Consider the following 13,685-nt stretch of genomic DNA (forward strand, 5'->3'; position numbering starts at 1 on the left):
CACGAACTAGGTAGTTCGGACTAGGCTTCCTAGTCCGAACTACCGTTACTCCTCATTCCACGAGGAGTAACGGTAGTTCGGACTAGGAAGCCTAGTCCGAACTACCTAGTTCGTGCCGCGTGTAGCCGCGCGGCACGGGGTTCGAACGAGCAGGGATTTCAAAATGGCGGCGCCCAGTTTATGCAAATGAAGCCCAGGAAATTCAAATCCCGGGCTTCATTTGCAAGTGCGGTATGCCTACATTACCCTCCTAGTTCGAACTAGGAGGGTAGTGTAGACATACCCTAAGTGAGCCAAGTTCTGAACCAAGTATTGTTTCCAAATGGTCTAGTCCCGAATGAAACATAGTATGAGAATCCCACAAGGAAATTACAAAGGCATGGATGAGATTCATCAAAGAGAAAAATGTTCACAACCAAATGGAAAAGATACTTGAGACTACTAATGCTTCCCTGGAATCCAGAAGGAGTCAGGGATTTAGCAGTAAACCAGTGTAATGAACTTCAGTCAAAAGTGATGGGTACATTCTCAAATATAAAGACCACAAACCCTTTAGATGTTTATGCCACCCTAAATTTATCACTGTTTGGTCTGGATAGACTTCAGACAACTCAGTGTCTCATTCAAAGCCCCATTTTAGACAAGCATTTAAAAACATGATGATCCAAATCCAAATCTGAACTTTGCCATAATGGAATGAATCAAAATTCTGGAACCAAAGATCCACACACTTTGTAGTTTTGGCTGACTCTACTTTTGCCTCTGGTAAAGCTGACTTGTTACATAGATGGTCCCTTTTGATAGTGGAGTGTCTGATTTCCCTGTAAGACAAGTTTTAATAATATTACCCTTAATATTGCAAAATATATCTCCCATCTTTTGAATGACTTTAGATAGCTGATAGTATTTCTTTTCAGGCTATGAATGTGAGCCATACAACAATCCTGCTGATTTTTTTCTGGATATCATTAATGGAGACTCAACTGCTGTGACATTCAGTAAATCAGAATCTGTCAGTCAATGGAATTTATCAGGTATGGGATCTAGCGGTCGAGTGATTGTCCACACTGATCTTCATTGTTTGCAATTCTTTTTGAAAAGCAGCAACTGTAAGAGCCCCACCTGATGTCCTAAAGACCTCTTTGGCTATCATAGGTGGGAGATAAGAGATGGAGTGGGTGGAACTATTACTCTGCTCCTTATTAACTGTAGCATGACCTGGAATGCCTGCAGCATGTGCCTTTGTGCAGCATAACTTCTCCTAACTCACTTTGTGAGCTCATTTAGCTTTTTAGGATTTAATTTGTTAGTTCTTCTTTGAGAGAAGTCACCGTGGATACTCAACGTCTGGTCTTGATGCCATCCAGATGCCTGGATCAGAGATTTTTCAAGCAATCCCTGTGTGGGCTATGCATGCATGGCGCCGACGGTGCATGCTATACCCATCAGTAGCGCACATATGCATCCCGAGCTCTCCTGTTCCTTCTCAACTGTCCTCAGCCTGAGATGGAGCTGTGCAGTTTTCTGCACTCTTCTCAGATCTAGATAGTTCTTCAACAGACGTCCCTGGGTTGCTCCACAGCAAGTGTCAGTGCGTCTCAGTGCTGCAGAGTGGATTCTTCCTAGCATTGCATTGGGGGTCACGCATGTGCGGCATGCAAGGCACATGGCGCCCTCTGATACTACCACGAATGTGCAGCCACCCTCCCCTCAGTTCCTTCATACCGTCCCCATCTCAAGATGGACCTCTGCAGTGCTTTTTGTTCCTCAATAGTTCTTTGTAGATAAGTAGATTAGTTAACTCCAAGTTCTTCTTCGAGTGGCCCCATGGGTGCTCCACTCTAGGTGTCAGGTCCGTCCCGGCGCCACTGATCGGAAGATTTCAGAGCCATACCGGGCCGGGCCGCGCATGCTCCCTGCGCTGCTGGTCATTCGCGCCCTTTCCAACGATCGCGGCTCGGCCCCCCCGCCAGTTCCTCTCAACCGTCCTCGGTTGCGGACGGAAACTGCGATCTCTCTTCGGTCGCTTGCCTTTTTCTCTGAAAAAAACAAAAACAAACCACTAGTCTGTAAATAGTTTGACCTTTACTGTTAGTTAGTTAGTTATTAGTCTTTGTTTAGTTAGTTAAAAAGGAAACAGAAGATCTTTAGTCAGTTGCGCGCTGAAGCGCTTTCCTGGTCAGTTTCACTGCCATGTCCGGATCACCCGGCTTTAAGCGGTGCGGACAATGTAAGGAGGCAATGCCTGCTTCTGATGGGCATACTCTCTGTTTTCGTTGCTTGGGGGAGTCTCATGTCCCAAGCAAGTGTGCCCACTGCTCTAAACTAACTCCGAGGGCAAGAAGAGACAGAGATCTCCGCCTCAAACTTCTGCTCTGTGACAAGGCTCTTCAGCCATCAAACCCTCTGCAGCAGGAGTCCTCACAAACCCCAAAAAGAAGGGCATTATCTCCTGCAGCAGCCGGAGCAAAAAAGAAAAAAGCCTCCCCTGCCAGCGGTCCCTCTCTCTCCGGTGAATCAGGGAGACCGGGGATCGGACAACAGCCGCTCCGCGGCTAAGTTAATTTCGCAGCCGCGATCTTCAAAACAGGGCAAGCATCGCACTGCGTCTGCCCCACCGCCAGTCTCCCCTCTCCATAGGGAGCACGAGCGGGATCCGACCCCTTCGGGGAGTAAGTGGCCCCGGCTAACAGCGCCGCCAGATAAATCATCGTCCCCGGAACAGCGGGACATGCAGGGGTCAGCAACAGAGTCGGCTGCCCAAGCGGTCACCGAAGCGGTGCCGCTTACCGTCCCGCGAGACCGGGCGCCTTCGGCACCAGACAGACGGCACCAGGAGAGCCCGGCACCGCAAAGCGAGGACTCGGTTCCGTCAATGCAGCCGCCACCGGAAACTGTCAGCGGTCCCGCAACACACCCGGTGCCGCAGGAGTCATCTGCATCGGCACCGAGAAAGTCCTTGCAATCGGCTAGAATGCAAACAGCCTCTCCCTCCTCCCATGAATCAGGCTCCCCATCTGTTAAGGAGATTTATCGCAGCACAGCACGACACTCTTCAAGTGCTAAAGGGCATTCATCAGCCCATACAAAGGCATCTGGGAAGTCGATCCCTAGGGATCATTCATTGTCTCCCTCTCCTGTGCCTTCAACATATCCTTCCCCACCCCAGTATTCGGGATCGGGAAGAGAACCTTACTATCCAAGACATAGGTCTTCGCGTTCCCCACAACGAAGATCTTCCCATTATTACAGACACACATCTCGCTCTCCGAGTTACTCTCCTCCAAGGTCTCACCATACTAGACATGGTAGCAGATATGCATCCAGAAGACCATCCCCTGATTCGGTTTACCGTTACCACAGGGGTTATTACACGGGGAGGCAGGACAGATCACCGTCCCACTCGTATTCGTGTTGTTGCCGTCAGTCATCTTACAGACACCATTCACAACCGGCCTCTGAGCATCGACGGTCGCAGTCACCCAGACCACCTTCTAGTGCCCCCTCAATTTCGGTCCTGTCGGAGCCTGAAGAGGGCCAGATATCGGACACAGATGAGCGGGCGCCGCAAGCTTCCCCGCAGGATGCTCAATCTTCTTTCCCCGATGACGCGGTTTTTGCTATGGACTCCTCACCACCAGATGACACCAGAGAATTTCAGGACCTCTTTAAGAGGGTAGCACAATCACAGGAGGTTCAGTTAGCGGACGTGAACGTGAAGCAATATAAGTTACTGAAGAATTTGCACCCTAGACAGCAATCTAAGGTGGCTCTACTGCTGGACGAGGTGATCCTGGAACCAGCCACAGAAATTTGGAAGACGCCGGCTTCCACTACTCCATCATGCAAGCGAGCAGAAAAGAGATACTTCATATCTTCGAAGGGTGCTGAGTTCCTTTTTACTCACCCTCAGCCAAACTCGTTGGTTGTGGATGCAGCTCTTCAAGGAGCAAAGAACCCGCAAGTAAGAAACTCGGCAGCAGACAAAGACGCAAAGAGACTGGACATATTCGGGAGGAAAGTGTACTCCTCTTCAACACTTCTCCTCCGGATTGCAAATTACTCAGCGTTGCTCTCCAATCATAGTTTTGACAACATTGCAAAATTATCGGAAATTGCTCAGAGAATTTCCGAAACGGACAAAGTACTTCTCCGAGCTATACTGCAGGAGGGCTATGCATGTGCCAGAGCAGGTTTGCAAATCGCCATGGATGTGGCAGACATAGCGGCTCGATCAATCGCAACAGCAGTTTCCATGAGAAGAGCTTCATGGCTTGCGACCGCTGCCGTACGGAAAGAATTACAGTCTAAGGTCGAGGATCTTCCGTTCGACAGAATCAAGCTGTTTGCGGAGAAGACGGACGAGATGCTCCACACGGGTAAAGATTCCCGGGCTACCTTACGTACCCTCGGGATGTATGTTCCACCTTTCCGTCGTAAGCGCTATTTCCCATTCCAAAGACGTTACGATTACCAGTTCCGCAGACAACAAAACCGTCCATACGATCAGAACCGGTCCAAGCAAAGGACACAGCGCAGACGCCCTCAGACACCTAGGGTGAATAACGCAGGAGCACCCAAGCAGCAAGTTTGACTTTCAGGTCGAGGGCACGCCGGTCATTCCGGTAACAGTCAGAGACACCACTCCCATTTTCAAGCATCGGTTGCGACCCTACTACCATCAGTGGGTGGCCATATCATCGGACAGATGGGTGTTGGAAGTGATAAAATTCGGACTCACCATCCCATTCACATCCCTCCCTCCTCCTACCCCTCCCACCCAGTCCCTTTTCAGGGACCCTTCTCACGAGACCCTCCTAAAACAGGAGGCCTATCGCCTGTTGGAAATCGGAGCGATAGAAAGGGCCCCAGACTGTTTCAGGGGAAAAGGATTTTATTCAAGGTACTTCCTGACTCAAAAGAAAACAGGGGGTTGGAGACCCATACTTGATCTAAGGGAGTTAAACCGTTATCTGCGAAAGCAGCGGTTCAAGATGGTGACTCTGACTACAATAATCCCTTCTCTCGACACCGACGACTGGTTCGTGGCCCTCGACCTCCAAGATGCCTACTTTCATGTGGCCATACATCCGGCACACAGACGTTTCCTGCGATTTGTTATAAACAACGAGCACTTTCAATACTGCGTCCTCCCATTCGGGCTGGCTTCAGCTCCAAGAGTCTTTTCAAAGACCCTTGCCGTTGTCGCCGCCCATCTTCGTCGTCTCGGAGTCATCATATTCCCTTATCTGGATGACTGTCTCATAAAGGGAAGGACGGCACAAGAGACAACTCGAATGCTTTCAAAAGTCATAGAGACTTTCAACTCACTCGGGTTGATAGTAAACGAACAAAAGTCCACGCTAATTCCAACACAAAACATAAAGTTCATAGGAGCGGTTCTCGACTCCTGCACGGCGAGAGCATACCTGCCCACAGACAGATTCCAGGCAATAAAAGACCTGGTCAATCTTCTCCAAAGAACCACAACAATCTCAGCACATACTTGCCTGCGATTGCTCGGCCACATGGCGGTGGCCACCTTTGTAGTCCCGCATGCACGTCTCCATTTAAGGAATTTACAGCACTGGCTGTCAACGGTGTATGTCCCCATGAGACACGACATACGCAAGCTGGTTACTCCTCCATCCCACGTGCACAGGTCCCTCCGATGGTGGACGAGCCCATTAAACATCCTCACGGGAGTACCGTTTCACCAACCTCAGCCATCGGTTCAATTAACATCAGACGCTTCACTCATCGGATGGGGTGCTCACATGAACGGGGAGCGCATCCAGGGACAATGGTCTCACACCGAGAGACGCCTTCATATCAACCAGCTAGAGTTGAGGGCGATCTTTCTGGCATGCAAACACTTCCTCCCCAGTCTGAGAGGCAAAACAGTCAGGGTGTTGACAGACAACGTAGCGGCGATGTACTATATAAACAGGCAGGGAGGGGCAAGATCACGTTCCCTATGCGCCGAAGCGGTACGATACTGGAACTGGTGCATACAGAACAACATAATCATAACAGCATCATACTTACCTGGCATAGCCAATGTCATTGCCGATTCCCTCAGCAGATGCTTCCCCACGGACCACGAGTGGGAGCTGAGGCTGGACGTACTTCAGGGGATCTTCTGCAGATGGGGAACGCCCCTGGTAGACCTTTTTGCGACGTCTGTCAACAAAAAGTGCCGCCTCTTCTGCTCCAGAGCGGGGATCGGCAAAGGATCCCTTGGCGATGCGCTCCTGACCAATTGGAAAAAGTCGCTGCTGTATGCTTTTCCACCAACAGTCCTCATTCCCAGAGTAATAGAGAAAATCAGGACGGAGAGGGCGACAGTAATTTTAATAGCACCAGCTTGGCCGAGGCAAGCATGGTACCCGTTTCTACACAAGATGTCACTTCGACAGCCATGGCCTCTGCCCTTGTATCGAGACCTCCTCTCTCAAGATCGGGGGTCTCTCCTTCACCCCAAACTAGAAACATTGCACTTGACAGCATGGCTCCTAACTGGCTTACGCTAGATGAAAACCTCTGTTCAAGTCAGGTCAGGTCCATATTGATACATAGCAGGAGGACATCTACGCGAAATACTTACCTGGCAAAATGGCGCAGATACTCTCTCTGGTGTCTCCAGAGTAACGTTCAACCATTGACTGCTCCTCCACAACACATCCTCGAGTACATCCTTCATCTCCGAAATGCTAAGCTTTCTTTCTTTGGCATCCCTCAGAGTTCACCTGGCAGCCATCAGTGCCTTCCATCACCCGATACAGGGTTATTCGGTGTTCTCTCACCCGATGTTAAAACGATTTCTAAAAGGTCTAACCAATATGAGCCCACCTCGAAGGCCGCCTCCTCTGTCGTGGAACCTCGACCTGGTACTCGATACAATTATGTATTCCCCCATTCGAGCCTCTGGCATCTGTATCTTTACAGATGTTAACCATGAAGACCGTCTTCTTGCTCGCTATTACTTCAGCTCGTAGAGTTAGTGAGTTAGGGGCGATAATGACAAACCCCCCCTTTACTTCTTTCTCGAAGGACTTGGTAACGTTACGTTTACACCCAGCGTTCATACCCAAAGTAGCTTCATCATTTCATATCAATGAACCGATCGTCCTTCCTTCCTTTTACCCTAAGCCACACTCCTCAACGAGGGAAGCCCTGCTACATACGCTGGACGTTAGGCGGGCTCTTTCATTTTACATAGACAGAACCCATCAGTGGAGACGAACAGATAGACTTCTAATATCGACAGCGAACTGATCTAAGGGTACTGCACTCTCCACTCAGCGCATTGCCAAGCTTATCACCTTGTGCATTACCACATGCCACTCCATTCGGGATAAACCCTTGTCTTTGCAGCCGCGAGCACACTCGACTAGAGCAGTGGCGACATCTACTGCCTTTGCCAGAGGAGTTCCTTTAGCCGATATTTGCAGGGCAGCCACTTGGGCTTCCAGCTCTACATTTATGAGGCATTATGCTATAGTTCAGAAGTGGGGGGCGGACCATTCAGTAGCTTCCGCAGTCCTTTCAACAGTAAAACCTAAGTAACCCGGAGCGCTCTTAGTTCCGACTACTGCTTTATAGTCACCTAGAGTGGAGCACCCACGGGGCCACTCGAAGAAGAAGGGGAAGTTACTCACCTTGTGTAGTAACGATGGTTCTTCGAGATGTGCCCTGTGGGTGCTCCACGTCCCGCCCTCCTCCCCGCTCTGGGTTGTTTCTGTCTTTCTCTTCTAGAGACCGAGCGGTGAGAGGAACTGGCGGGGGGGCCGAGCCGCGATCGTTGGAAAGGGCGCGAACGACCAGCAGCGCAGGGAGCATGCGCGGCCCGGCCCGGTATGGCTCTGAAATCTTCCGATCAGTGGCGCCGGGACGGACCTGACACCTAGAGTGGAGCACCCACGGGGCACATCTCGAAGAACCATCGTTACTACACAAGGTGAGTAACTTCCCCTTCTTCTCCATAGTTGTTTGCCAAGTTCTTTGCAATCCCTCCATCCCCCAAAACCACCATTCTTCCCCAAGTTGGTTCTCCTGCTGCTTAAGATCACCCACCTGGGTTGATGGGTTCATCGGGTTTTAAACGTTGCACAGACTGCAATAAGGCAATGCTGGCCTCAGATGGCCACGCAAAATGCATCAAGTATCTTGGGGGATACCCATGTTCAACAGGACTGCCTACACTGCATTAAACTTAATGCACAAATACGGAGAGACAGATCTCCCTTTAAAAATGCTTATGATTGAGAAGGGCAAACACCCTTCCTCAGACCCGGGCTCTCAGCAGATTGCCAATGATAAGGGGGACAAACCCAGAAAATCCCCGAAGAAATCTGTCACACCTCTGCCACAAGACCTGCAGCTGCCTAAATGGTGTTTGACCGAGAGGCAGGCGAGAATAGCTGACAAATCATGCCTCACAGCACCTATGATAATCCGGTATTGATCAAGCTCTCCATAAACGTGGCTCACATGGTGCCTGTACAGAGGTAACAGGCTATTCAGTGCCTGCCTCACAAAACTCGGCACCAAGTATGACGCCGAACAGCACAGTGCCTGAGATCACAGTGTTGTACTTAAAACTACTGCACATGATCTTTTCGGGAGAAAAGGCAAAACACCCCTTTTATTGGTAGCACATATATCAATCAACACTTCTCATATGCATGATATATAACAGTGTTTCTCAACTTTTTTTAAAAAAAAAAGTACCCCTTTTTCAAAACAAAAAAAAATTATAGGTACCCCAGTACCTACAGTTTTGAGACGCACACAATTTTTTTTGACTATTGCAACACATTTGTTTAAACAACTTAATCGTAGCCAGGCAGGCAATGAAATTTTTCGGTGTAAAAAGTACAAAAATAATAAAGCGCTATAAAACTTAAAATAAAAATTCAGTTTTCTCCAAATTTCAGTTGTGTTGACGTACCTCCCAGACTTCTCTCGAGTACCCCTGAGGGTACTCGTACCACTGGTTGAGAAACACTGATATGTGTACTCACACACACAAGCACACTCCGTCTTGTTGTTGTTACCAATAGTTGCTCCTCCTAACTGCACTGGCTAAGTGAGTTAGACGGAGGAGGGTGGAGCCAAGCTTCTGCTGATCTGGATTGATGCTCCGATGTTGACAAGACAAGACCTGGGGTCCCCCTGCAAGATGCCTTAGATTTATAGTGTCTTCTCTCTCATGCAAATTACACCAGTCAGTAATCACATGTATATGCATAATTTGTGAGGGTATGTCTACACTACCACCCTAGTTCGAACTAGGGTGGTTAATGTAGTCATTCGAAGTTGCAAATGAAGCCCAGGATTTAAATATCCCGGGCTTCATTTGCATCTTGCCGGGCGCCGCCATTTTTAAATCCCCGGTAGTTCGGACTCTGTGCCCGCAGCTACACGTGGCACGGAGTAGGTAGTTCGAATTAGGCTTTCTAATTCGAACTACTGTTACTCCTCGAGTGCCCACTTTATTGCTTCAGGGCAGGCATGAGAAAGCACTCATTCGGAGACACTCTTATCCTCAAGTAGGACGATCACCTACTCTATGCATTCCCTCCCTTTCCCCTCCTCAACAGGGTACTCATCAAAATATGGAAGGACAAAGCGAGAGTTATCCTAATAGCACCTTGTTGACCCCGGCAACTGTGGTTTCGCCTCCTAAACAGAATGACCCTACATCGCCCGATCACACTCACATGCAACAGGAGTATACTATTCCAACCAGGACCCAAAGCTCCCCATCCACAATTTTTCATACTGTACCTCAAGGCGTTGTACCTCGATGGTTCATAAGCATAGAATTACAATGTTCAGGCCAAGTATGGGACAACAGGGACCCTGCAACAAGGAAGACATACAGTAACTAAAGGTCTTGTTCTTCGTTGAGTAGTGTCCCCGAGGGTGCTCCACTCGAGGTGCTGGGTCCGTCCCGGCGCCGCAAAACGGAGAAACTTCCACAGCAGTAGCCCTGCTGGCCCGCGCATGCGCTCCTGTTGCCTCGCGCCGTTACAGCTGAGCGCGGGCCGGCTCGTCAGTTTCCTTCAACCATCCGCGGCCGCAGACGGACCTAGGACGTGCTCCCTCTCCGGCCTGAGGGAAAAAAAAAGGAGTTTCATTTAGAAATTTGTTTGCCACTTGGCAGTTTAGAGTTAGGATAGTGTTAATAGTTCTTAGTAGTTTTTACTTAGTTAGTTAGTTAGTCTCAAGTTCCTTGTTTCCATCCTAATTTACTTTTTGTAGTAGCCTTTAAAAAAAAAGAGAGAGAGAGAGAGAGAGAGAGAGAAAAGGAAAGAAAAGACAAAATGCCTGGTTTCAAGAAATGTTCCCAGTGCTAGGAGGCCTTGCCAGACTCAGATGGGCATTCGCGCTGCGTTAAATGCCTAGGGGACGGGCACATCCCTATGAAGTGCCCTCACTGCATGAAACTGACAGCCCACGCTCGGCGCGATAGAGAAATGAGGCTGAGGGTGATTTTATTCAATAAAGCCCCCTCCAGTCCGATGCAACCACGTCTTCTCCCGCTACCTCGGGAGTTCACTTGTCCCGTTCACCTGAGAAGGACCTCCACAATGCCGAGCCACAGCACAGGAACGTACGGGACAGACCGGGTATCTCTGGCTCTTTGCCGAGGCACCCGACAGAGAAGCCGGGCAAGAGCCGCAGTGCCTCAGCTCCGACTTTGGTCGGATCAAAAGACCCGATGCGGGCTCCCTGTAAGGGACTGCGGGCAGACTCAGCACCGGCAAAGGCTCCAACGGTCGGGCCACAAGCAGCAATGGTGGCCCCAGCACCGGCTGATACTGCGCATGCGCAGTCAATGACAATTCCGCCGGCACCCATGCCCACGGTGCCAGCTGATGAGACCTTGCTCCCTGCGGTGCCGCAAGCAACGGTGCCGACTCAGGCACCGCAGGTGGCCAGCGGCACCGTACAGCACTCTGCACCGCAGCCTCCTCCGGCACCGGCACAGCTGTTAACTCCCGTGGCACCGCTGATTCAACCCCAGGGCAGCCATGCGACCGGGACTACACCACTTCAAACGGCACCGTCTTCTCCTGCAGATTGTTCGGTGCCGAATGAGGTGCCCTTCAAGTCAAGGCGCATGCGGACCCCTTCACTCACGCCTGAAAGAGCACGGTTCTCTCTGGGACCTTGGTCACCAGCTTCAATCTGCTCTGAAAACCATCGTGCTTCTCATTATGTCTCGACTAGAGACCGATATCATAGATCACCGCAGCGATCACCGTCGTACCATCACTATCGCTACCACAATCAACGACGCTATTCCTATTATTCTCGTTCACCATCTCGTTTTTCTGACAGATCTATATCACCGAGGCCTTCGGGACGTTCGAGATATTCACGTCGATGCGAGGAGTCTAGAGCCTACACTCCTAGACGATCCCCGACTCAGGGTCGGAGATGGGACTGTCATTATGATGACCGCCGGTGTCCTCATAACATGCGATATCCACAATCACGATCTCCGCAAACCACACGCCCAGCGTCTCCACCTCGCGCACCTTCGCCGGCGATTCCATCAGTGCCTGTGGAGGGCGCAATGCCAGTTACTAGTCAGGACGCGTATGAAAACAACTACACTCCAAATAGGGAACCACAGACCCCTGACTCTCTGGCCAACCAATCATCTCCGGACGATGCTGTCTTTCCTAGTGAACTATCCCCCACGGAAGATCACAAACAGTTTCAGGAGCTCTTTGCCAGAGTGGCACAATCTCAGGGTATCCAGATTACGGACGTACAGCAAAAGCAACATCCCTTGCTGAAGAACTTGCAGTCCTCACAAAAATCAAAACTGGCTCTGCCCTTCGATGAGGCTATCCTGGAAATCGCAAATGATATATGGCAGACCCCCGCCGCTTCTTTACCGACTAACAAGAGGGCGGACAAGAAATACTTTATAAATCAAAAAGGGATGGACTTTTTGTTTACGCATTCCCAGCCCAATTCCCTTGTTATGGACGCCGCCCAGCAAAGATCAAAGACGGCCCAAAATAAAAATACCACAAGTGATAAAGAGGCTAAACGCCTGGACATTTTAGGTAGAAAAGTGTATTCTTCTGCCACTTCAGTTCTCCGGATGTGCAATTACGTGGCCCCTCTTGCCAATCACGACTTCGATAACTACTCCAAATTAGTCCCTCTTCTAGAGCACCTACCAGACTCAAAACGCCAGATCTTGAGGGCGGTAATACAAGAGGGCTACACAACGGCCAGAACAGCGCTTCAGATCGCCCTAGACACGGCTGATGCAGCAGCTAGAGCCACGGCTACTGCGGTAGTTATGCGTCGCGGGTCGTGGCTGCACCAAGCAGCTGCCCCGAGTGAGTTATTAAGCAAAGTGGAAGACTTACCTTTCGATCGTCAGTCTCTTTTCGCCTAGTCCACTGATCAGGTGTTCCACTCGGGCAAGGACTCCCGTACGACTCTTAGAACGCTTGGCATGTATACGCCTCCGTATAAATGTAAGAGGTATACGCCCTACAACAAACAGAGACCCTTCTCTTACACAACATTCCGCCCCAAGCCATATGAACAACAGAGACCAAGACAACGCCAGCAAAAGCGAAGACAACAACCTGGCAAGACTTCCGGTCAGCAGCAGGGCCGGCAACAAGTTTGATGGGTTGGTCGAGGGACTGCGTGCAACTCTTTTGTCGGGTGCGTCACACAATCAGGTAGCTTTATTCCATCATCGGCTGAGGCCTTATCAACATCGCTGGTCTCTGATTTCCACCGATCGATGGGTCAACGACATAGTTGTTTCAGGATATGCCATCCCTTTCAACTCCATTCCCCCCCCCCTTCCCGCCCTCCCCGTCCCTTTTCAGGGACCCCTCTCACGAGAACCTTCTACAGCAAGAGGTGTCCCGACTACTTACTATAGGAGCCGTGGAGAGGGTATCCATTCAATTTCGGGGGAGAGGTTTTTATTCCACGTACTTCCTCACCCAGAAGAAGTCAGGGGTTGGAGGCCTATCCTGGACCTGCGTCGACTCAACCGCTACCTGAGAAAACAAAAATTCAAAATGGTCACGTTAGCTTCTATCATCCCGGCTCTCCACAAAGGGGATTGGTTTGCGTCCCTCGACTTACAGGACGCCTATTTCCACATAGCCATTCACACGGCCCACAGGCGATTCCTTCGTTTCGTAGTGGGCGCGGAACATTACCAATACCGAGTGTTACCTTTCAGTCTGTCAGCAGCACCACGGGTGTTTTCCAAAACCCTGGCGGTGGTAGCTGCCTACCTCCAACGCCTCAATATCGCGATTTTCCCGTATCTCGACGATTGCCTATTAAAGGCCCCGACTCGCGAGGAGGCTACGTGGGCAGTGACCACCACCGCAGCCGTATTTGAGGCTCTGGGCCTCATAATCAATTTCGGCAAATCATCCTTTGCACCTAGTCAGGACTTGGAGTTTATCGGCGCGAGACTCGATGCACTGAGTGCGAGAGTATACTTGCCCGCAAAAAGATTCCAGATGATTCGGGACTTGGTACGTACGGTTTCAATTGCTCCCAGACCCAGCATACTGACTTACCTGAAACTGCTCGGACATATGGCTGCCACCACATATGTGGTGGCGCATGCGAGACTTCATCTACGCAGTCTCCAGCATTGGCTGTTCAAA

The 13,685-nt window shown here is 50.3% G+C and overlaps 1 protein-coding gene across 3 annotated transcripts in view; it reads left to right on the plus strand.

Annotated features, from left to right (window-relative positions):
- The window catches only part of LOC102448589 (broad substrate specificity ATP-binding cassette transporter ABCG2-like), a 142,800-nt gene that overhangs the window by 40,855 nt on the left and 88,260 nt on the right, over positions 1-13,685 (plus strand). For all 3 annotated transcript variants that reach the window (XM_075929563.2, XM_075929565.2, XM_075929566.2), the window contains one exon: positions 918-1,034. In XM_075929563.2, the coding sequence (XP_075785678.2) occupies positions 918-1,034 (117 nt within the window). The remainder of the gene's footprint in view (positions 1-917; positions 1,035-13,685) is intronic.

Source organism: Pelodiscus sinensis, chromosome 4 (genome assembly GCF_052426305.1).
Source record: "Pelodiscus sinensis isolate ZL-2025 chromosome 4, ASM5242630v1, whole genome shotgun sequence".
Lineage (NCBI taxonomy): Eukaryota > Metazoa > Chordata > Testudines > Trionychidae > Pelodiscus > Pelodiscus sinensis.